The 25,644-nt window shown below is 44.8% G+C and overlaps 1 protein-coding gene across 2 annotated transcripts in view; it reads left to right on the forward strand.

Moving 5' to 3' along the window:
* The first annotated feature begins 1,001 nt into the window (after positions 1–1,001).
* NR3C2 (nuclear receptor subfamily 3 group C member 2) overlaps positions 1,002–25,644 on the forward strand; it is a 189,777-nt gene continuing 165,134 nt past the window's right edge. The window contains exons 1-2 of one of the 2 annotated variants that reach the window (XM_050973779.1): positions 1,002–1,208; positions 5,950–7,714. In XM_050973779.1, the coding sequence (XP_050829736.1) occupies positions 5,952–7,714 (1,763 nt within the window). In that variant the 5' untranslated portion in view covers positions 1,002–1,208; positions 5,950–5,951. Of the gene's footprint in view, positions 1,209–5,936; positions 7,715–25,644 lie in introns of those variants that run through there. The other variant, XM_009101359.4, reaches the window with a different exon arrangement.

Consider the following 25,644-nt stretch of genomic DNA (forward strand, 5'->3'; position numbering starts at 1 on the left):
TCCTTAAGATGTTCAAATGAAGAGACATTTAATGCCCTGAACTCAAACATAATCTGTTCTAAAAGATCTTAGCCACAAGTGAAATATTATTTTAAAACCAGCATCGCTCTTAGCACCGATTTTTCTGTTAATGTGTGGAATCGGGGCGGGTTTGCCCCACCGCAGCCCCGCGAGTGCGGCGTGGATGCTCCCGCTCCTTGCCGGTATCCCGGGACACAAGGGCACGCTGGGGGGGGCAGCGGGGACCGGCTCCCCCCGCCTGGCAGCGGCGGGGACGGGGGGATGGAAGGCGCAGGCCCGGCGGAGGGGGGGAGGCGCAGCCTCCTCCCGCAATCCCGTCCAGGGGCGCTTCGCTCCCCGCAGCCCGCCCGGGGGCCGAGCGGGGCGGTCGGAGAGGGGAGGGGAGGGGTGTTCCGCCGCCGCCGCCGCCGCCAGGGCCGGGAGAGACGCTCCGCCTGGGGAAGGGCACGGGGAGACACTCCTCCTCCCCCGCCGCCCGCCCTCCTTCCCTTCCTCCGGCGGCTCCGCGAACCAGGAACCGCGGCGGCGGCGGGCTCCGTGCGTGAGAAACCCCGCGGCGCCGGGAGCCGCCGGGAGCCGCCGGGGCGGGCGGCGCGGGAGGGGGCGGCGGGGGCGCCGCGGCCGCCGGGCGCTGCGAGGGGCCGGGCGGCACCGGAGGGGGCGGGGGGGAGGAAAAAGTTTACACCCTCGCCACTCTCCTCCCTCCTCTTCCTTGGTGGCGCAGATGGGAGTTTTACCTGGAATGACATAAGTTTGATTTTTTTTTTCGGGTTTGTTTTTTGATTTTTTTTTTTTTTTGGAGGGTGTCTCTCTCTCTCCCTCTCCGCCCCCTCTTCTTTTCCCCCCCCACCCCCAAAAACCCCCTTCCCCCCGCACCGGTGCTGGATCCACCCCCCGTTCCCCTCCGCCGGCGGGCGAGGGTGTGACCCGCGGGAACACCCACCCACCTAGGCGTCCATGGTGGGAGCTGTCCGCCGAGCCGAGCCGAGCCGCGGGCACCCCACCGCCTGCCGCCGCAGCTCCCTCCCGCCGCCCGGCCGCGCTCCCGGTGCTTCCTCCGCGTACTTTTTTTTTTTTTTTTTTTTTTTATTCTACCCTTGGTGGCGGTGCGGGCTCCCGGATGGTTCGCTGCCAGTAGCTGGGGGCCGCGTCTCCTCCCCCCGCCGCGCCACCATGTCCTAGGGGAGGTGAGTGAGTGCGGCGCGGAGCCTTGCGCGGGGCGAGCAGCGGCGCGGGGGGCAGCGGGGCGGGTGTCCGACACACCGGCCGGCGTATCCAGGTCACGGCTAGTCCCGTCCCCATCCGTGAAAACTTCGCGGGAAGGACACGTCCATTGCTCGCCAGCGCCCGCGGGGAAGCGCGGCGGTGGTGGCGGCTGCTCCTCCGCGGGTCGCGCCGCGGGCGCGGGGAGCCGCCGCCTCGGCCCGTGAGTGTGGGTCGATATTCGGCAGAATAGGAAAGCGAGAGGGGCACGTGACACCCCAAATCCTAGGGATGTTGGCGCTTTCGCCGTGACTCTGGAATACAAACCCGCAGCAGCACACGCGGGGTCCCTGCGGGCGCGCACGGGCGATTGCGGGAGAAGGTGCGCGGTGCCCGGCGCTGCCGCTGCCCGGTGGGCTCAGCCCCACGCCCCGCTCCCGGGGGTACCGCTGTCACCCTGCGGGGCCACGGAGCTGTCCCCGCCGGGCCGTGGGGCGCACCTGGGGGCTGGGGGCGGTATTTAGCGAGCGAGTTGGGAGCGCATCGCCTGAAAGTTTGCTCGGCGGCTTTTTTCCCTTTCTTTCTTTCTTTTTTTTTTTTTTTAAAGGCTTGACTGGGAAATGGGTATTCCTGCAGCCAGGACGCAGGCACCCAGGGGGACACTGGGGAATAGGAGGTGGCAGCAACCGCGGGGCCAGGGGTCGTTCCGGCGGCTCTTCTGGCTGGCGGGAGGCAGCGGGCGGGGCGCCCGGCGGGATGCGCGGCTGCCGCGGAGCGGAGCCAGCCCGGCGGGGAGCGGAGGACGAGTCCTTGAACCCTCCTGCGCTCCGCCGCCGTCGCTCCTCCGCTCCTTATTTTTTAACACCCGTACATTTTCCTTTTTCTTTTTCCCCCTCCACCTAATTATATTAATTTTTTAAAATTTCCCTGTTAAATCGCCGCTGCATCGGCACGGTGCGCATTCATGCGCCGCTGACAGGCGGAAACCCCGGGCCGGCGGAGAGACGATGCCCGGCCCTGCCGCCGGCGCGGCGCGGGCACCGGGCGGGGGCGGCCGCGCCCCGCGCACCTCACCTGTGCGCGGGGTCCCGGGGCCGCCGCGCCGCCGCCGCGCCGGAGGGGCCCGGGGCGGTGCGCGGGGACCCCGCGGGCGGGCGGGCGGAGCGCGGGGGCCGTGAGGTCCCTGCTGCTTTAAGGAGATGCGTTTCCCAGGCTGTGTCGCAGCAACTTTGTATCAGTCATGTCGCCCGGCGGTTGAGTGACGGCGCGGCGCAGCCAATGGCGCGCCCGTCTGGCCCCGGCCGCGCCGCGCTCCGAGGCGCGCCCGCCAATCGCGGCGGGCGGCGGGCGGGACGTAAACTTGAACTTTATGTGGGCATGTGACATGTTTTTAAAGGACTTGGCACCTTTTCCCGTCCCCTCCCGGGTGCCGCTCCGTGTCACCGGGCGGCGCGGCGCGCCTCGGGCGGGCGAGCAGGCGGGGGAGGGGCGGGGGAGCCGCGCCGCCCGCCCTGCCGCTCCGCGCCGCCCTGCGCTCCGCTCCGCGCCGCGGGGCTCGGGCTCGCCCCGCCGCAACAGGTACCGGGGCCGGGCCGCGCCGGGCCGGGGGGGCACCGCTCCGCGACCCGCTCCGCGGAGGGAGGTGCTGCTGGCGGGGTGTGGCGGGAGCCGGGGGGCTCGGCAGCGGGGCCCGGACCCTGCCCGCCGCGAAGGGTGGGGAGCGGCGTTTGCACGAGAAGAAGCGCTTTTCTGCATCGCTCGTGTGGCGGGCGGCAGGAGGGGGCCGGCGGGGAGGGCTCGGCCGAAAGCGGGTTTGGGCTGTGGATCCCCCCTCCCCCGCGGACTCCTGGGAGGGAGGGAAGGGAGGGAGCGAGCTTCCGGGCACTGCTGGGCTTCCCCACGCGTGACAACCCGGACTGCACCTGCGGGAAAGCAGGCTGGCGGGGGGGGCGTGGGGGACAGGGGTGCAAAGCGGTGGCTGCTCCCTGGGAGCTGCGGTGATGCTCCTCGCAGCGTAGGATAAATAGGGAAATCAGCGTGCGCGCCGCCTGCGTGGATGTTAACGCGCGGCGACGGGGATCCGCTCCGGTCCGTGGGCGGCCGTGCCGGGGCAGCGCCGGTGCCGGGGCTGCCCGCGCCGCTCCGGTACCCTGGAGAAAGGGGGGGAAAACCCCAGCCCAGCCATGAAACTCAGGTCCCCTGGGCAATCTTGTGTCAGCGGGGTGGCTGGCAGACAGTGAAACTTCAAGGAAATTTGGTTTACAAACACCGAGAATTAAGAAGCGGGTGGCCGCTTGAGCCACCAGTTTATTTATTTTTTTTTTTTTTCTGAAACTGGGCTTACTTCAGATTTCCCCGTATCTAGGTGACCTTTTGGTTGCAGGGATACCAGGTACCATTTGATTTTTTATTTGGCTGTTGCTGCGAGACTAGTTTCATGCCTAATTGATCGGAGATTTGTGCTGCGGAGGGCTGTTTGTTGATGTGTTTGGGGTGAAATACACAGCTAGCAGTGTCTTCGTAGTTCTTCGGAGAGGGCGTCTGGATAAGCTGCTGTTCACACAATGTATCTTGCTTTTGTAACGTGTCAGATAAAGATGATCTTAGTTTCAGTATGTAACACTGCTGAGCTTTAGTTGTGGGTGTCCGTGGATGTTGTAGCCCCCAGTCAGATTTGTTTAGTGAAAGTCAGTAAAAAAGCATGTGTGTGCAGTAGGTGAAGTGTGGATTCCGTGGATAGATGTGCTAGTCAAGTTGTAATAACTTCTGCCTAAAGGAACAAAACCAAACCCTAATGCTACCAGTAACCCCTGAGATTATTAATTTGGTTCTGGTATTCACCGAGGCACTTGGAGGTGACAGAAACCATCACTCCCAAAAAATCCGTTTGCTGCTGCATTCTCCCTAACTTATAGCTCTCATTTTAAACTGAACTTGTATTAGGCCACAAATAATCTCTGCTTCTTTTTGATCCTCTCGGATATATTTACCCGTCTTTGCAAGTGCAGGATCACTGCATTTTCTACTTTCTTTTCCTTTATGTGACTCAGATTTTTATTCGCTGAAGTTTCAGAGTATGCTTGGCTATTGATTATAGTTGAAGTTTGAATTTTACTGCCGTGAGAGAAGTCGCTACGAAGCTCAAACACTGGTGCAGTGCTAGGCCTATATCAGAGATTTCCTGGCATGCAGTGGTTCTGCTGGTGTTTCTGAGAGTTAAAATTAACTTACATCCTAATTTTAAGCCTTAACTAAGTTTCCTGGTTTTCAGAAATGCGGGTCACTCACAGCTGCAATTGATTTCTCTAGGATTTAGGCTTGCTCAGCACTTAAATCAGGGGTAGGTGATTATCTGGGAGTGACTTTATATGGAATTAGGCACTTCTGTCTGAAAATTTTATACTATAGGAATGTGATTTAATATACATGATGATGTGAGACACATAATTCTAGGTTCTAATAAAATTTGTGCTTGAGGAAAATGTAAGCATTGGGCTATAGTTCCAATTAAGTAAGGGCAAAGAAGTATTCAAGTCATTCAGTGTATGTTTTTTTGTTTTATTATTTTGCATAAAATAGCTTAGTTAAGTAGTGTTAAGTAAAGGGGTTGAACACTAAATTAAATATTGGAAAATTAATACATTCTGAAAGGAAAAAATATTTGCATAATTTTGATATTGTAACTGTTGGTACTTGAGTTTTTGCAGTTCTAATGATACTATGAGCCAAATCCTTTAAAAATAAGAAATTGTTGTTACTTATATGTGGTTTTCAGATTGTTAGAGACTGGATCATGCATTTTGTTCCTTACCTAGAGAAAGTGGCGTGTGGGATGGGAGGGGTTTTTTTAGGGTCCATATTAAAACAAGGTTTGCTTTTCTTAATATATTCCTCTTGCTGGCTGCCATGGAAGTTTGCAGAGTTGGCAGAGTTATGGATCCGTTTAATAGCCGTGCATTCCCACCTAGTCTGATCCCCTTCCTCTGTGGCAGAAGTGTTTCCTGCTGATCTGCTGTCCTACTTGTCTCCCCACACCTTCATGTCTCCTTGGGAGGTTGTATGAGAAGTTTGTGTAGTTGGGAAGGGGTGAGTCAGCTCCCAGACCCTCAGAACCACTGGTTCCTTCTAAAGCATCCTATGTTACATTGAATGGTGAGGGTGAAGAGAAATCCCCTTAAAACAGCAGTCTCCCTTGCTTTGTTGTCCCTGTGACATGGCAGTGGAAGGTCCTTGGAGGAGCAGAGCTGGAATGAGCAATTTCCACAGGGTTTTCATCCTGCCTGCCACCAGCATGTCCTTTCAGGACCTCTCTGGATCCTTACTCCCCTTTCCCTTTTTTAGCTGAGGGACAGCCCCTGGTGCAGCGTGCACTGATCATGGGGTTATGGCCAGCGAGGGTGGGCGGTTTGCTGACATTGCCAAGCCATTCCTTTTGGGGCAGGGCTGGGAGCACTAATTTGGGTGTTTCCTAACTGCTGAGCTGTTTTCTCCCTCAGCCCATAGGGCTGTCATATCCATGAGACCTTTCCCTCGGTTTGATTGAAATTGGACAAATGGTTGAGAGATGATGGATGGAGCAGGGAAATGGGACTGGCAGGCAGAGAGAGAGAGGAGGATAGACAGAGAAAGCGGATACGCCTTGTTTCCTTAGGAAATTAGGAAATTTCCTTAGGAAGTCACACTGTCCTGTCATTAATTTTACTTTTTTATATATGTCTTTGCTAGTTATGGAGACAAAAGGATACCACAGCTACCCAGAAGGCTTAGATATGGAGAGACGGTGGGGTCAAGTTTCTCAGTCTGTGGAGTATTCTTCCATAGGTGCTGGAGAGCAGACTGATGACAGTAACTACATGGAGATTGTAAACGTCAGCTGCGCCGCCGGCACTTTCGCAAACAGCAGTGCTCAAGGAAACGGCAAAGAAAAACCTGAGCTACTCTCCTGCCTGCAGCAAGACAACAGCCAGCCTGGTCTCCTGCGCTCTGACATCAAAACCGAAACAGAGTCCAAGGAGCTGTCGGCAACGGTGGCCGAATCCATGGGTTTGTATATGGATTCGATACGAGATGCCGATTACCACTACGATCAGCAAAACCAGGGGAGCCCAGGAAAGATCTACCAGAATGTGGAGCAGCTGGTGAAGCTCTACAAGGAGAACGGCCATTGCTCCTCTCCCCTCCACAGCGCCAGCAGGCCCTTGAGGTCTTTGATGTCGGACTCTGGGAGCGCTGTGAACGGCGGTGCCATGCACACGATTGTCAAAAGCCCTATCATGTGTCAAGAGAAAAGCCCCTCGGGCTGCAGCCCTCAGAACATGGCCTCTTCAGTATGTAGTCCTGCGGGAGTTAACTCCATGTCCTCAACTACCGCTAGCTTTGGGAACTTTGCCATGCACAGCCCCATGGGGCAGGGCACCCCTCTGTCGCGCTCGCCCAACGTTGAGAGCCGGGGCTCCATGTTGCACAGCCCCGCGCATGTCAGCAATGTTGGCTCTCCACTTTCCAGCCCTATCAGTAGCATGAAGTCGCCGATCTCCAGTCCTCCCAGCCACTGCAGCGTGAAATCTCCCGTCTCCAGTCCCAACAATGTCACTATGCGATCTTCTGTGTCCAGTCCTGCAAACCTGAACTCCAGGAGCTCCATTGCCAGCCCTTCCAATGCCAATAATAGGTCCACACGTTCTAGTCCAGCAGTTAGCACTGTGGGATCAGCCATCTGTAGCCCCGTAAACAACTCCATAGGGTTCCCGCCTTCCGGCACGCCAGTGGGGCCTAGCAGAAGCCAAGATACCGTTCCTAGTCCAGAAACAAAAGATAAGGGTGCTCAAGAACTCACGTTTCCTAAGATGGAGGAAATGGAGAACGCCATCTCCAACAGCAGCCAGATGAACCTTGTTCAGTTCATAAAGCCCGAGCCAGACGGGTCCTTTGGCAGCGCCTGCATCGGCGACAGCAGCAGCAAAATAAACTCCGATTCCCCCTTTCCAGTACCAGTGAAGCAAGAGTCTGCCAAACATCCTTGTTCTGGTGCCTCCTTTAAAGGGAATCAAACAGTAAATCCTTTCCCATTTACAGATGGCTCGTATTTTTCTTTTATGGATGACAAAGACTATTACTCTCTTTCTGGGATTTTAGGACCACCTGTTTCTTCATTTGATGGAAATTGTGAAGGTAGCGGTTTTCCAAATCCAGGCCTACGTGTGGGGATTAAGCAGGAGCCTGATGATGGCAGCTATTACCAAGAGAACAGTATACCCTCCTCTGCCATTGTGGGTGTAAATTCAGGTGGACAGTCATTTCACTACAGGATCGGCGCCCAGGGCACAATATCCTTGTCGCGGCCGGTTGCTCGAGAGCAGACATTTCAGCACTTGAGCTCCTTCCCTGCTGTCAGCACGCTCGTGGAGACCTGGAAGTCGCATTCAGAGTTGGCATCCAGAAGAAGTGATGGGTATCCAGTTCTAGAGTACATTCCAGAAAATGTGTCCAGGTGAGCTGGCAAATTGCCTTTTTTTTTTTAAATCTCCTTATTTTTTTCTTTCTTCCCCTGCACTAAACAAACAAGACATGAATTAAAATGAGGACCACGGTGGTACTTCTCAGTCTGATGCATAGTTCTTTGTTTGAATTTCCATTAATTTTAGATTTGTGGCTATCTTGCTGTATTTTACTCTGCCTTTAATGAAAGCAAAGTGCTGGCTTTAATATTTAAGAAGAACATATTGTATTCTGTTATTATTAGGTTTGAAGGTATGGCTTTAGTATGTTTATGAGCTCTTACTACTACAAATGTTGTTTTTCCTATAATGAGAGCTTAGCAAAATTGCTCTCTTGTGTCCTATAATGGTTATTTTTTTTCTTAGCTAGTGCTTGAATGTGTGGTACCTCAGATGAAATGTTGAGATGAGGATAAGAAAATGGTAGTGTCAGGAATCTGTTTTTGTGAAGAAGCATAGTTCTGTCTTTGCACTGGACTTTAACTGGTTAAGTTTAAAAAACAACGTTACAAGCCTGTGGCAACATATTATTTCTGTATTTTAACTGTAGGAACATTTGGTTTATATATATAGAAAAATGCCTCCAGAAGGAGGAGAGCTGTTAAAACTTGATGCATTTGAAAGGGAGAAATGGATAAACTGATCCCCTCACTTTTGGTGGAAGAGAAATGAGCAAGTGCCATCTGAATTTGGCTTTCTTGGCTGATCTTTGGCTGATCTGTGGCAGCACGTCCTTCCTCAAGCAGGTGTCCTTGTATCACGTGAGGGATGCCTACTTTCCTAAACCATTTGTTTAGTTGCAGAGTCAATAGTACATGTTCTGAAGCACCTCTGACAGCATGACTGAGTTCAAATGGTTGCACAGCATACCCGTGTACCCAGCAGGCTTACCAAAGGCTTGTGCCAAAGCTCAAATAGCCAGTGACAGATTGGCATTTGCCTTTCTCAAGTGGTTTTTCTTGCTCATCACGAGCTATGCAGCTGCCCTCAGTGAATGAAGCATCTGCCTTATTCTTGGCGTGGGGTTAGAAGGATGCGTGGTGTTTTCCATATTTGTGTGATACTACAGATTTCTGAAAATAGTGTTGCAGTGAAGAACATAATATCTAAAACAGTGGTACTTTTCAGGAGGGAAATCAGCCTATCTACCTATAAGGAGAAAAAAAACCCAAAACCTGTTTCCATTTTACTCTCTGTTCTGTCCAGCGCTGATACAATCTCTCTATCATTTTGTAGGCCATACTTCACTTTTTCTTTGGCCATTTCTGATACGGTCTTGAAAAAGAATGCGCTTTTTAATATACTCAACTTAAAAGGGCTGTATCCTGTCATCATGTTGAACTTTGCATGTAGCTGAATATTTTTTACCTCCAGTCTTGGCTTAAATGTACTTTCTTGGATTAAGGAAGATGCAGTCTCTGTTCCTTAGTTATTTTACCTGATGAAATGTTCATAAATTGTATTATTTATATAGTGAGAAAAGTTCACCAGAAGACTGGTGGAATGCCTGAATACAAAGACCCACTATTTTACTGCCTTTGTGGTTGAGCACTGTTGCTTGGACAGGTAGCTCCTGCCGGCTGTGAGAACTCTTGTGTGACTGAATGCTTGCACTAAGTCAAGGCTGTCATCCATTGCAGGGACAATAAACAAGGAAATAATGCAGGAAGGAGCAAGGTTGTCATCAATAGTTGTGTTTGGAGTGACAGTTTCTTATAAGACTTTCAAAGGAGTCTCCTGATCTGACATCAGTCCAATGTAGCTCTAGATCAGTAAATGCAATCAGATTCGATGATGACACAGGCTGGGTTCACTTTCCAAGTCTTTGTTCTCCAAGCTGGTATCTCTGTAGGATTTGCAGGTGAGTGTAGTTGCCACTCTGCAGGATTGGAATTCTGAAATGTTTAGTCCTCAGAGCTGTTATGTGTGAAATTCTGTTCAGGTGATGGAGATCTGCTGCAGGGTTGCGACACTCCAGGCATCCTGATCTGTACTCCAGATTAGGACATGTGTCATCATTTGAAATCTCAGAACTCAACCCCATTATTTAACTCCATGTTAAATGGCTGGTGATGGCTATATGCCAACAGTGCAGCCAGGGACCTGTGCAAAGCCCTTAAAATTTTCAAGGTAAATTCATGTAGAGATCTTTTAGGCAGTGCAGATTTGAGTGCAGAGGTGCCTGCTGAGATATTTGTCTGCTGGTGGGACAAGTCATAAAGACTCCACATAAGATGTCTCACATGTAGAATCTCATAAGATGTCACACATGTGAAAGCTCAGCCTCGCTATTGAACCTCAGGCTGATCTTTATTCTTCTCTTTGTTTCTGTGCTGTCTTGCAGCTAGAACAGAGGAAATCATGCTCAAATTAGTTGGTGCTCTGAGGTGTTGTAATAAAACACACATAGCTTAAAACCGTGCCAGACCCAACATCCCAAGCAAGGTTGGTTTCAGCTGTCCCATATCCATGTGGCATGGGGATTGCAAAATACCTCTTCCTTCGTGTCATCAGAACAGCAGCATCACACCTCTGTCCTCTAAACCAGATCCTTGCTGTTTCCAGTCAGGTTTTTTTTTCTGATGTGTCAATCATATCCGGCATCACACATTTTGCAGACTTTTCCAGCATGTGATTAACCCTTCAAAGTTTGCAATATTTTGAAGTTTCCAGTATTCTAAGTCTTGGTCTTTTTTTTTGGCTTGCAATATAAACGGCTGCAAGCAGAGAATAAGGTGAAGGGAAAAATAGGCTACATGGCTCTCTAAAGCCAGTAGATGACCAGCATAGCAGCATTATTTTCTGACTCTTGATGTCATACCCTTTCTGAACTGCCTCAGACCTGCAGCTTACATGGTGAAAAGGAGTGGATGGCCAAAAGAAGATGACTTTGACTTTTCATCTTTATAATGAATCTTAAGAATATTGCTCTTAAAAAAAAATCATATTAGAGTGTTCCCTTTCTTGAATCAGTGGTAGTATCTAATAGCCATAGTTGAGGCATTTAAAATGCCTTGCTGCCTTGTTGACTGTGCCAATCACCCACTGCCAACTAGAACATTTCTCTTTTTCTCCTTCAGTTACTTTTATTAGATGTGCACAGTTATGGTTCTTTTTAAGTTAGTTGATAGTAACTTTTTTATAACATTGCAGCTTTTGGTGTTTGGGGAATGAGAGCCTCTTAAGGAAAACCAAATTGCCTTATTCCCTTTTAAATATTTTTCTTCTGCTAATACACATGCAGAACATGTCTTTTTTTTTGAAAGATTTTACATTTGTAATTTTTAATAAAGGGTGAATCATACTTATCTGGTTGTGTGTATAGATTCCTCCTTCCACAAATGGCCTTTCTAAGAAATACTGGTTTCTAAACTAAATAATAGCTAAGTGGGCTTGAAAAAGAAGGTATAGGCAATTGTGTGATGTTATTGATGAAAACCTACACAAAGAATCCACAGAGGATTTCACTATAAGGTGATCAGTGCTTGTCTGAATTGGGGTGCTAGCCTAAGCCCTATGATCATGCCAATTATGTGATTTTCAAAATGGCCTAAGAAAATGTCATGGTTGCTTAAAGCAACAGTAAAAATCGAGGAGGATGACCTTCTGCTGCATTAGCTCTTACCTAAAGCTTCTTGTGCAAACGTGCCTTTTCCCTCTAATTTCCATATTAACTCATGTATGTCCACACGTGTACTCGCTTTTCTCAGTGCTTGTGGTGGAAACAGAGGGTTGATACTCCCTCCTACTGTCATTTCTTCCTGGCAATTCCACTGGCGTAATCCAGTGTGGGAGGAATTCACAGAGTTTGATGTGCTATTCAGAAGGTTTAGTGTTTTAATATTAATTGCATATGTTTATCTATAATAGTGTTTCAATAAATTTTTGATCAGACATTGATAGTATTTTAGGAATGACTTATCCCTGTCTGTTCCTGAGCCATTCACATGTGTCAGTATTTATTTCTTAGACCCTACTTGAAAAAGCCGCCCAAAAAAGCCATCCCACCCAACCCAAAACCAGAAAGCAGCCCAACAACATGATCCTGATTTACCTGTAGCCTTTACTGGCTTGAACTGATTCTGGTTAAAATCTGATTTCAGGCTATTGCAAGTATTTTTGTAAATAAACTTTTATGTTAAATATTATCTAGAATAGTCACTTATCAGAATTATACCTGCCAGAAAGATAAAGGTCTGGTAAATATTATTTTTAGAATTTATGAATAGCCTTGACCTCTGTTTGCTGATGGACTTTATGAGAAAAGGACTGTGCTGTTAAAATATTCTCTATGCTTGGCAGGACTATATTCCCTTTCATCTTCCCAAAAATTTACTGTGCCAGCCTTTTTCAGAAATGATTCTTTAATACCGTGGAACCATAGCCTCAAATCTTTATTTTTCCTTTATTTCAATTTGAGAAGGTATACTTGGTTTTGAAGGTTCTTGTATAATTTTGTGTCTTTTTAATGCAGCTTTGGGTGTAGTCTTGACATAGCTGAGACCTCTGCTCAGCTATATTCTTTATTTCTCGCTAAAGAAATTAGAAGTGTGTATTAATATGTCAGCCCAGGAGGATGAAAGGTTCCCTTGGGCATACCAGCATGCATTGAACAGCTTTTTACTTTCTGCAGCTTTCTTTGTTGTTATTTTGGTGAGGGTGTTGGGTTTTTGTATTGCTCTTTATTGAGAAGTTCAAAGTCTGTATAAACTATTTTCCCTTAAAATATGAATGCAAATAATGCCTTATTGTCCCTTTAAATTATACATATCCATTGCCTCCTGTGCTGTGGCACAGGGAAGTCCACATTAATGGAAAATTGTGTTCCAGAGCTGGGTGGGTCTTCCCCATTTGGGGATATAAGAGCTCTGTTGTCAAGCTGGGTGCCAGGATCCAGGGCCTGGTTGTTTCTTTGTGCAGGGGTAAATAAAGTGCTTTTCCAAAACGTTTCAATTGCTGGTTGATACCACTAAACTTTGCAGTACTTGGCTGTTGGAAATCAGTTTGCCATGTTTAATTCTGATACTAGCTAATAGCTGCCTAGTTTTTGTATCACTTCTGATGATATGGAATCTCACTCTGATAATCTTGTTTTGATGGTTTTCTGAAAAACAGGAAGGTGGGGTCACCTTCAATGCACGGATTTTTTAACAAGCAGAAGAAATTTTGATCGCGCATTTTCCGACAGTATGGTTCAGTCCGTTTTCATGACTGGAAGACAGAAAAGTATGAACTGTATTAGAAATGTTTCCATCCTGTTTTATGAGATGTGTGTTGCAGCAAGGCAGGCGAGCCCAGGGATTGCTGCAGCAGATGCAGTGCTCGTGCAGTACTCTTGTTGTCTGCAGAGGGAGTAAATTGTTAAGCTGTGGTTCAATAACCTGTCCTTACTCAACCAGCACTTAACATTAATGGAGCTACAACCTGCTGTGGAGTGCTCTGCCTGGCTGAATCAGATTGCCAGGTACTTATTGGTGCTTTGCTGATCCCAGGCTGGAGCAGTGGCTGCTGTTGGGTGTCACTTGTAGCTGAACAATATATTATTTGCAGTGGTGAAAATACTCTGTTGGGCCATGCCTTGTCTACTCTGATTCTGGCTTTGCCTTCTGATTGGGCTTGTCGTGTGTGAGAGCAAGATTGCGTTCCTGATCCAGTCCACTCTGAAGCTGGAAGAACCAACAGGACAGTGAAACTTGGTGAGCAGTGTGATGTGATATGGACACGAGAACAAACTGAAGGGATGGAAAGGGAGTGGAGCCTGTGTAATATCCCAAGTGCACCTTTCTCCTGAAAGATAATATATTGTCGAGCCATAATCCTAACGCTGGTATTCTCAGGACGTAGTTTTAAGGCATTTTCTCTTTTTCAATTGGATGTATTGAGTCTTTGAACAGAGTTGTAGGAGATGGAGTTAATAATGGACTTGTTTTGATCAAAACTTCTTGGAACAATGAAGTGCTGTGATTTGAGATTTAAGATCTTGGAGGTCAGAAAATACCACAGTTAAGGATGAATATAGAACCATAACTTGTTCTCTGGCAAATGTGTCTTAAAATATGGCTGTCTAAGAGCGATGAAAACGGTCCAATGAGGAAACTAAAAAGAGTGTGTGAAAAACAGGTATTAAATCCATCTAAGTTTAGTACTTTTATCAGTTTTCACATGCAGCTGGTTGCTACACAGTGCCTGGTGCTCAGCATATGAATTACTTTGGTTGCAGTCTCCTCTGAGTGAGAGATCTGTGGAGAGGAAGAAAAAAGCAGCAGTATTTCCATTGGGTGCAGTGGACCAGGTTCTCGCAGTGTTATTGGGCACGTCTGAATGCACCCTAAATAGACCATGGCATGATGTGACTGCTCGCTGCCCTACTTGTGTCACCCGCAGCAGAAGGTCACCGTCTGGTGGGCTCTCCAACTGCCCTCTCCTGCTGGAGCAGCCTCGGGGTTGCTGCTGGAGGAGTCAGGCTGACCTTGGAGGAAGGCACACTTTTTTGGCTTAGGCTGCAGGGAAGAGCTCCCAGGTCAGGAAGTGCCTGTTTATCCATGGCAGCAGTTCCCAGTGTAGCCTGCTCCAGTACCACTGCTGGCAAGAGGAGCAGCAACATCTCCCCTTCTCTGCAGGGCTTGTGTAGGAGGAGACACTCCCTCCTCGGACTTGGAGACAGGATTTCTTTGCATCCAGGTCTTTCTCTTCAGGGACCCTGGGATTTTACAAAATCCTTGAGGGCTGGTTTGCTTTCAGGGCAAAATTTTCAAATAAATGGTCTCTTTAAATGGGAGACTTTGTGACCTTGTTTGGAATTGGGGGGTTTTTTTGTTTGTTTTTGTTTTGTTTTGCAGTGAGGTTTATTAATGTGGTTTATCAGAGCTTAACGGTGTGTTTTATGAAGGGTTCTCTTTCTCTGTTTTGCTAATATCAAACAGTGCTGAAAGATTCAAAACACATAAAACAACACCACCACCCCCCCCACCATCCCACCCCAATCTCCTGAAACCCTCTCCCAAAACAACAGAAAAAGTGCAGAAAACCAAATCCATGCTGTTGATTCTGGATTCTTAAAAGTATAAGTAACACTGTTTGTATCTATTCAGTATGTGAACAAGTATTTTTGCAAGATGCCATTTCTTTACTGAGTTATGTTATAGCAGAAGTTCTCACTCATGAAATAACTTAAATTTTATTTTTTATCTTAAACAGTGAATTAAGCACCTGCAATTACATTAGAGTGGCTTGTTAGCTGGTTGCTAAATTAAATTTCTCCAAATCTGTGATCTCTAAGCTGCATATTGGCTTCATGAACAAGCTGATAGCTTAAATTTCGTATTTGGAATTAGGGTTAGTTGGAGTTAATATGTAATGCTATTTTTTTAAAAGGAAAAAAAAATAAAAGTAGATTTTAGTTAGAACCTCTGAGCAGAAACAGAATCCAGTATTTGTGGATACTACATAAAATGGCATATAGGAATTTGTATGCTCCTTATAAGATGCATGGATATGCTGCTGATTGTTAGTGATAATAATAGATCAAAGAGTTACAGCCCTAAGGTTAAAAAGCAAATTTCAGACTAATTGATGAATGTTTCTGACATTTTTTCTATCACTTTGCTCATTTCCATCCTCTCTCCTAAACAATACTTTCCACTTGCATCTGGAAGTAGAAATAACTGTTTTGAATGAGCTTTCAGGCTAAAATTTTTGCTGAGTACATGGGTCTTTTCTATTGTGCTTTTCATTGCATATCTGCTTTTGAAAGGTGTTACTCCAAAAAGTGGCAACTTTATAAACCAATTCTATAGTAATTAGGTCTTTGGAAAAAAAAAAAAAAAAAACAAACCAAAAAAGAAATTAAAAAACTTTAATATTGCTTTCTGAATCTTTTGGATTTGTGGGAATATCTTAATTCTTTATTTTTGTGTATGTATGACCTTTTTGGGTGCATGTTCAGCCTTAAGTCCACAAAACAAAGCAGTATTTTAGAGGTTTATTTTGGGCAGTGTAATCTATCAGTGGTCTGAGAACTTTTAATCTGAGAGCAGAATGGGGAATTAAGTAGTTTGTCCTGACCAGGATTTTGCCTCTCCTAGCTGCTGAGAACTGTAGGGTCTTGCCAGCATTTTTGGCAATGCTTTTCTGAATCCTGTGTTGTACTAAGATCACAGTGCAGTCCTTTGCACTGAATTTCTTTTGCTCACCACCTCCTCTCTGTACCTGGCTCAGAGGGTCAGGATGGCGCACGGGAGCTGTCCCAGTCTTGGCTCGGGGGTGCCCCGTGGAGATGGCAGCAGTTACCGAGCAAGGCGCTGCTCTGCTTCATACGCTTTTACCTGGTGCTTTGCCTCTCTCTGGCAGCTCCAGGCCGCGCAGGGAAGGGGCAGGCGCCGAGCGTGGCTGGAGGGAGCAGGGCGCAGGGAGCCGGCGCTGCCCCAGCCCCGCATCCGCGGCTTGCGCAAGGAGCCGGGTGCGTGTGCCTGGGAGGGCGTCACGGCACCTGCCCTGTCCTCAGCGAGACCTGCGCTCCCCGAGCCCTTTGGAAGTGTGGTTTCACAACCGGCGAGCCCCGGTTTACTCTGGCAGCGTCTCACCTTGAAAAATCAATTGTGTTTGTGTCTTTAGCTCTCCCTCAGCGCTGCTGCGGGAAATTGAGTGGGGAAGGGACTCTCCTCACTCTTACAGAGTGGGTTGGCTTGGGAAGCAACAACAGAGATTGTCCAACCCCACCTTCAAACAGACAAAGCTGCTCAGAGCCGCATCCAGCATGGCCTTAAACACTTCCAGGGATGGGGCATCCACAGCTGCTCTGGATAGCCTGTGCCAGTGCCTTGCCACCCTTCAAAGTAGAGCATTTTTTCCAAATCTAAATTAGGTATTCCTAATATAACTCCTTCAGTTACGACCATTACCCATTGTCCTATCGCCGTGCGCCCTTGTAAAAAGTCCCTCTCCAGCCTTTTGCAGGTGATTCACCATTTTCCCCACTCAAACGCTGCCTCTCGTCTGACAGGAGCAGTGCTGGAGGTGGGATGCAGTCTCATAGTCAAGTTTCATCTAAGTCACTGCCCTCAGACTAGGAGCAGGAAAGAGATTACTTCTGGAAGTGCCTTAAGGTTGAGGCATCGTGAGAGCAGCCTTTCTATTCTCTCAGGAGGCACGAGTTCAAATATGGGCTTCTCCAAAAGGTCGGAGATCTCACTTTTAGCATTGCTGAAGACTTGTCTCTAGAAACCTGTCATGCACTTCAGCGTTTTTGAAGACTGGAGCGCCAGGGACCTTGCAAATGAAGGTGGGTGGGAAATTTGCACAGTTTCCAGGCAGACTATCTGAGCTGTCAGCTTCATTATTTTGAACTAAATTAGATTTGTGCTAGAGAGTGCAGTATGCTAGAACGGTTAGAAAGCTCTTCCTCTAATGGTCTCTTCAGAGCTACTTTGCTAGATATAGCTGTGTTAACTTCCAAACTCACTTGGATAAATTAAAATAAAACAAAACAACTAAAACCTTGCGCAGATGTGGATCCTGGGATGTGGGGAAACTTCCTGGAAAAACTCAGGAATTCCACTTGAAGACAATATAATTTAATGTTTGGTGTTTCTAAGGATCAAGGTCTGTTATTTTTTATGGTTTGGTAGAAATTGAACATGTCATCATTTCTGGGAAGGGGATGCATGCTTCTGGACCACTGCGTTCCTGCAGCTCCCCGAGCACCCTGAGCTCAGCAGGCAGAGAATACTCAGGGATGCTGCAGTGGAGGTCATTTTCCCCCATTTCCTAAGGATTGCTCCCCAGCTAAGGATTGTAGCCCAGTTCCTTGGATTTAGCATGCACCATGTTTTGTTATTTCCATTTTAATTTTGTTCGGTGTTGAGCACTAAGGCTTTCTAATGTTAATAATTAAGAACAAATATTGGCCAATAAATATTCTTTAAGGATTAGAAAAAGTTAATAAACATGACTAGCTTGTCGAGATTCTGCATTGAACCTTTGTTGCAGGCTGTCCTGCTGGAAAATCCATCAAATAAACCCACATTGCTGCAGAATTAGCTCTACAAACCTTACACAGCTTTACCATACTCTTCCTTCAGCTACGCAGTGGTAAAAGAGAATGATTCCAGTTGATGCAATTAGGATTTTTAAATCCTTATTTTTAATCTGAATCCATGTAAAGTAGCTGGAAGATGAACAAAGTGTGGGGGGTTAGACATGTCAGCTTCTGCTCAGTGTATGGAAGTAAATGTTGGAAGTGGTCCAGAGCTTTATGACTGCTGCCAACTAATGACATAAGATAATGTTGCAGTGAAACAATGCATTTGATTTGCATTTGTTTCCCAACTAACCTTTCTGATTCTTGGGACTGCTTGGAATTTATGTTTCTGGAGATTTGACAGTAAAAAAAAAGGAGATTGGGCATTGAAAACTTTGAATGATTAAATATGCAGTAATGACAACTTCAAACTGCACATGCAGATAATGAGATAAAGAATGGTTACTCACTTCATATTAAACCCATTTGGTGGAAGAAGCAAAAAGGATGAGTGTCCTTTGTATGGACATGTTATTTTAAAAAGGGAGAAAAGTCAGAGGAGCTAATGTGTATAGAAATAGAAGTAAAAAACTGAGTTGCTGATTTACTTTTTTTTTTTTATTTCTGGAATCAAAATGTATCTATTATGGGTCTGCAAATTGTCCTGCATTTCTTTTCTAACATAAACAGGAGTTAACTGGGTGCAGAAGGCTAATAACAGAGTTTGTAGGTTTTGTTTACATTTTTATTTGGATCAGAAATGTTCTTTTGAAGCGAATCTTCCAGTTGCCACCATATTCTGTCCTGTGGTTCACATCACTGGGCAGCTTAGGGATGAACAATCAGATATTTCTGAGCCAGAAGGGAATGAAAAAAGGTGCCCAGGGCATTCCAGCCTCGACTTCTGTCCATGGGACCCCACTGGAGCTGGCCTGCACCTATAGCTGGATGGTGGTCAGTCCTCAGACTGACCACTCCTCTCCATAGATCTCCTTTTAAGTGCTGCCGGTGTGTAATTGCATTTTCACCTGTGAGCTCAGACCTCTGTAATTGAGAAAAGATTCAGAGTTACAGGCAGAGGAAATTGTTGCACAGGAGAATCGGAGGCACTGTTTTCAGCAGATGTGTTTGCTCATAAGTTGTGACCAGAATGAGAAAAGTACCTACTTACTCACCCTTCACTGCAATCTAGAAATCCTAAAAAAAGCTGAATTAAATCCTGGAAATAGGAAATGAAACTGAAATGACAAATAGGCTGTATCTTTTTTTTTTTTTTTTTCATTAAGTGAATTTCACTTCTTTTCAGCTAGATAGGGATATTCTGATATTTATTATAATTCTAATCTGTAAAGGCAAACAGAATTGTTTTGATTATAGGCAGCTGCCTTAAGTATTTACAAGGAGCTGTAACTTAGACCAACTAATTTAAGGACTTATAATTGTCATTTCAGGAGAAAAACCTACTTTGTGGATCAATAAATTCTTGTAAAGTAAACCTATTGATTTGCAGCTAATTGGATATTGTGGATGTCTGATAAATTAATTTTAATATGAGGCTAACTGAGTTGACTAGGTGATGTATTAGTGGTTGTAAATGACTTCGAGTCATTAAGTCTATTTATAAGATAGGTTTCTAACTATTTTTTTCCCGTAGCTATCTTAATTTCTAATGAATCGGCACTGTAATAATACCAGGTCCAGATGACTTCTGAGCTCACAAGAGGAGCTTCATGCTTTTCTCATCTTCATACCCTCCATACTGTGATAAAAAAGATTCTCCATGTCCTCCACTAATTCTTCCATGTCCTTCCACCTGTATTAGCCCTTTCCATGATCTCAAGATGCTTCAGGTTCTGCTTGCCTCAGCACAAACACCTGATATTGTGCTTATTAAAAGAAAGTCCTACAAAGGTTGTAGCAAGGTCCATGTTGCTGCACAGAAGCCTGGTGCTCCCTCTGCCAAGCTGCTTTTCCAAGCTGGAATGTTTCAAGGCACAAGGAGGTGGCACCCCAGCCATGAATTTTGGCAGCTGCAGGGGTGAGGGTCAGTAGGGCCAGCAGCATGGGCATTTACAGTTCTTTCCAAATTTTGCCTGAGGTGTTTGGACTTTGAGCTTGGGTTTGACTCCATAGGGAAGGTTGCTACTGGTTGGGATATATTTTGGCTTTTTTCCATGAAGCAGCATGCCCCATACTCAGAGGTGGTATTGATGTTGATGTGACTTAAATCAGTAATTTAATACAAGAGAAAGCAATTTTCATGCTCAGTGAAAAAAAAAAAAAATCAGGACCAAATAGGACTGAGCTTGGGATAAGGAATGCAAGGCAATAAGAAATATGATCTAGTGGGAAAGAGGAGGATGATACGAGCAAGGGAAATAGCAGGTATTGGTGCGAGAGGATAGAAGCTCTGTATAATGCCCAGGTCCTAGGAAAGCTCATGCTTTTGTCTGACATGACTAAAAATTAAGAATATTCAGCATCTTATCACTTAGGATTACAAGAAATAGCTTTGACTGATTTTTATAGATATATTTCATGGAATCAGTTTGAAAGGCAGCAGTAAATACACAAACATTTCTCATGTGTTGGTTTTGGTACAATCTAGGCTTTTTGTGATGTTTCATATGGTCAGATGAAGGTACCATATATCTCTGTACTAGACATGAGAGCTGATGGTGAAAATTGTTAAATTATCCACTGTTCACAAAAATGTAAAAATAATAGGCCATTTGTAGAAGACTCTGCATTAACATTGTAGCTTTTTTTTAAATTTAATTTTGCATAAAACCAAGGAAAATAACTTTGCATTACTTGCACTGTCCGAAATACCAATGCTGTTACGGGTCTCATAAGGTAACTACATACCCAGCTCTTAATTATATTTCTCTATTGCATCAGGTCTGTGGATTAGGAAAGCGAGATGTCTAGAGTAAACTTAGAGTGGGACTTCTCCGCCAAGTCCCCAGTGCTCCCACCAGTAGCTCAGTATGAATGAGTCTGTTTCTTTAAAGACTTGAAGTAAATATTGAGTAGGGTTTCCTAGCAACATTTGTAAGGTTAAGTAAAAATCAGGCTTGCCAGGTGTTGCTTCCAGAGCACACTAGCCTTTCTATGTCAACACTTACACTTTCAATACATTGTCTGCAGTATGAAATGCTGAACAGGATCTGATAGTATTGTAAATAGATAATTTTGCAGAATCATATGTCCAAGGGCAAGTCGTCTGCAATATTTTTCCTACTTTGGGACGTAGTTTTTCTTCTGCTGTGTGTTATTACTGTACTTTGACTAATGGAGACTAACCTTACTTGATTTCTACAAGTATTAGCTGTAGATATGTGTGTGTGTGTTTTAAAAATACAATAATAAAGCCAATGTTTAAGCCTGCTAAAAAAAAATTATTATTTATTGTTTTTTCATGGTAAACCAAGAAGTCATGTGCGTCCCAATTGGTCTCATGAGTTTGCACAGGTCTGAGGTACAGGCAGTAGAATCTCTTGCAGAAATCTCGATTTTTTTTTCAGCTTTAATTTTTAGTGCTAATGACAGGAGAGAAGATCAGCCTGAATACTTTGTAGAGTGACATAGAAGTAGAGTTTTCATGTTACTTTAGTCTGCTCACCAAATTGCATGCTCTCTCCATAGGTGCCTTGGGATGTGTAAGAGGTGTATGTGCCTGTGGTGTACCTGTTGTGGGTGGGATAGTTCCCCCTTGAGAAACACAGGAAGCTGGAATTTAGGTTAGCCCAGGATAGATAGATAGATAGATAGATAGGTAGATAGATAGATAGATAGATAGATAGATAGATAGATAGATAGATAGATAGATAGATAGATAGATAACGAAGGGGAACAAGGAGTGGAAAAATTTGGTTGGCTGCTTCCAGTCCCAAGTTTTTGAGTCTATAAATAGAGTCTATCGGAATATTTCTAGTTAGTTCTGGGGAAAGTCAGCTGCTGTGCTGGGGATTGGCTGTGATCCCAGAATGAGGAGGGGAAGGAGAAAAAAAAAAAGGATGATAGGAAGCCTATTGAAAATCTACCAACAGACACCAATGAAATGGAGAAATTGGAAGATGCTGTATTTGGGCTTCAGTTTATTTTTCTGCAACTTCTGTCAGTGCTGGATGCTCTGCAGAGTGACTCTCTCTGTATGCTGCTCTGAGTTTCTGAGTTAGCCAAGCCCAGCAGGCAGGTCCAACTCACCAGGGTTTATAGTTCAGAAGCCAGGGCTAAAGCCTGATAGCAGGAATTAGTACAGAAGTACAAGGAAGTAACATATTATCCTCATTCCATGCTGCAGTGGTGAGTGTGAGCAGCCTGCCCTCTCTCTGGGTTAGATGCATTATATAAAGGAAAATGGAGAAATGAAACCAAAAGCTGAATTTTCAGCTAATAAAATTAAGTTTTTTTGTAAACTGTGACTTTTTCAAATATACATAGAAAGGTCTTGCTGATAATTTAGAATGCAAACTAGTTGAAGTATATTATGGTACCAGAAATAGACATTTAAGGGAGTCATGAAGAGCTTTGCAAACAGTTGAAATGCTTTCTAGGAAATGTAAATGACACACGTGAAAAATATTCTGAATTGAAATTCAAACACAATGTACAGCTAGAGTATAAATAGCTAGTAAATTTTAAAAATACAGTATTTTTAGAAAGTGCTTTAGCCACAGTAATAGATAACCTTCTAGCAAAAGTCCCTCTACCCTCCCTGCCCCCAGCCCTGTAACCAGAGAAGATGGTTCATACTGTAAGAGGAAAAGGTAGCTTTGGTCAAATAAACAGCATTATGTAGGTAAGCTGAACCAGAGTTCTCAGGGGAGCATTTATTCACATGTCAGGGTTCATAAGAGCTGAAATTATCTGAGCAGTAAATGAGCTTTTCCAGTGCCGAATTAATCCCAGAAAAGTCTGTGCTCACGTTGAAAATAAAAATGTTCATGACAATGGTTTTGCTGCTCAGGCTTTGCTGGCAGCTCGTTTTTTCTTTTGCCATTTTTCAGGAATTGGAGAAGGGGCTGTATTTAATGTTTATGACAGGAGGAGAAGGGATAGAGCAGTGTCCATGTTTCCCCATAGGTGCCTGCTCCCTTGAATGTCCATTCATGTCATGTACCAGTAAGATGCTTGCTGCTTCCAGATTTCCTTCAATATTAGATAAGAAGGTCCCACCCATATTTAACTTGGTTTCTTTTTTAAAAATAAATTTAATGGGTTTTTTTCATCTTTGTGTTTGTAATAAATCATGAAACTTATAATAAAGCAATTTTACCTCTGCATCAGTAGGTGCCTCGGTTTCTCTGTATTTTCTGGAATATAATCTTGCACTAAATGACTTTCTGAGCTCTCTTACTAAGCCTTTTTTATTATTTAAATAATAATAGCAGTAGAACCATTTTAGACATTGTTGAGTGATATTAAATGGACATGTATAGGTAAAATTTTCATTGGACAAACAGAAAAAGGCAAGTGTTTTGTTGTTGAGAAAAGGATGTTGATAAATACTTTGATTTTGATAGTTCTTGAGGAAGATTGGATAAAAAAGGAAAAGAACTATATATTTTTATCTCTTTGGGATGTGGGAAAACAGTTCCTTAAAACAAAAACCCAAAGAATTTCTTACTATTTGAAATTAATTACTATTTGAATTAATAAGGAGGAAAATCTATCAGGAGGTTGAAATCTGCCCTTGTGAGAGTTGATGACCATTCCCATCACTTTCCATAGGGCCAGTACTATACCAGATGATGGCTCTGGGAATTAAAACTCCTAATTCATTGTGACCATGAATTTTGCCTTGAAGAAATGCTGAAAAACAATTTGTCTGTGGAGGGAGGAGGGGAAAATCATTCTGTGTATGGCCAAGGTAGATTTAATTTGGAATAATGCACTAAATTTGAAAAGACCTAACAATATCAGCTATCTGTGTTGGACAGGCTCCAGGAATATTTCAGCTTACAATTCCATTTGTCAAAAACTGAGAAATTTGAAACAGAAGATAAACAACATATTAATATTTTATTTCTTTTTGGGATAAAGTTCTATCATGTGTTTGGAAACTTCATTGAAATATTGGTCTTGTTAGAAGAAGCAGCTCAGAATTGACATTAACTGTTCATTGTGCCACTTGTTAATTTGGATTTTGCAAACCAGTGTGATAAACTGATCTGGAATGAAACTGGAATAGAGTTCTAAAATTATGCTTGTAAATAGATCAGCAGATGTTTTGCCTCTTTCCAGAGCAGTACATTTAAGATGTATGTAGCATACAGAAAAAAACCCAGCCAAAACCCAAATGAAGCTCCAAGCCCCCTCCAAAAGTCAAATCAACTCTGGATTTAATGGGGAATTAGAATTCATATTTTCTGAAATAGCATCTGCTCGAAGTTTCAGAAGCAGACAGAATTGTGTCTTTAGAGGGAGGATTTGATCTCGCATCAGTTAGAGTCCTGACAGCTTCTCCTGACATGTTGCTTGATGCATGGTCTGGCAGACAGGCTCCTGCATGGAACTTTTTTGCTTGCAGCAGTGGCCCCATTAAAATCAGTGGGACTGGCCACATAAAAAAGGCTGCTGCAGGTTGAAAGTTTCCAGAGTCTCCAACTTACATCAACTGTTTTATATTATGCTTTTTTCCTGAGTTGTTCTGGCACTTCGATTCTTGTCATGCACAGCATGCATCTTTTCACACTCCCAATGCCTGCCTGTGATGGCTTGAATCCTTCATTATTTTGTGATTAATTGTAGAGATACAAACATTATCAAATCAAAATCCCCGAAAGGCCTCTTTTAAAGGATCAGTGTAGCTTTTTGATTGAGCTGCCCCACAAATTACTTATCTGGTAGCTGTGTGGTTTTTAACATCCTGCTAAATTTGGAACACGTCCATTAAATACTTTCTGCAATATCTGGGGAATAGAAAAACTTGATAAGTTATTTCGTCCATTGCTTGGGTCAAGCCTTTAAAGAGATGGCAGTGCTGTGTTGAATCCATTAAGGAGGAATCGGTGGGTGAGCAGGATCATGGTTTGTATGGGCAGTGATTGCATTTGGGTGTTCAGTGCAGGTTTTCAAGTGCTGGAAGTCCAATTTTTGTCTTTCCAATACATGTAAACTCATAAGCTGCAATTGCAACTGTACAGGAGAAATTGTGATGCAGGTGAGAAATAGCACAGCAAGGAAAGTGCTTTGCATTAGCTCTTTTGTGCATTGCTGCATGTGGTGTTTTTTTAAAACAGATTTTATCCCTTGGGATCTAATAAAAGGCTGGAGAGTTATTTGGTTTATAAACCTATGTGGTATATTATTTGGATATTCAGAGGGAAAAGGTCAAAGAATGTCTCCTGTGTTATCAATTCCTCAGTGGGAAACTATATTAAAAACTTGAAAATATAATACTATATAATTTAGAAACACAATATGTAATGTGGGTTGAGAGACAATTACTGTGTTGTATTTCTCTGTATTTTCCATTTTACTGAATGCATTTCAGCAACAATTGGGTTTTGGCTGTAATGCTATTTGTAGCAGTTTCATGAAGCTGCACAGCAAATTACTGTGGTGTACCAGATAAAATCAACTCCTCACTTCATTTCTGAAAGTCTCATTATGAAAAGCTCTTACTACTGGCTTATGCAGGTGGCAGTGGTTTTCTCCATGTTCATACAGTTTTGTGCAATCTCCATTATAAGTTTTAAAGCAGTTTTAAGATGGACATATTTTACATATCTAGCCTGTCATTTTCAGAGTTTATTAATTGAGAACTGTAGGTAATACACAGACTCATAGAACATGTCTCTTTCTCTCAAAGTACTGTTGCCTGGCATGCAAATGTAACTTAAGTATTCAGCAGCTAAGCCTGACAAGAAATTAAAAGTGTATTGTTTAGAAGTTGCT

Source organism: Serinus canaria, chromosome 4 (assembly GCF_022539315.1).
Source record: "Serinus canaria isolate serCan28SL12 chromosome 4, serCan2020, whole genome shotgun sequence".
NCBI lineage: Eukaryota > Metazoa > Chordata > Aves > Passeriformes > Fringillidae > Serinus > Serinus canaria.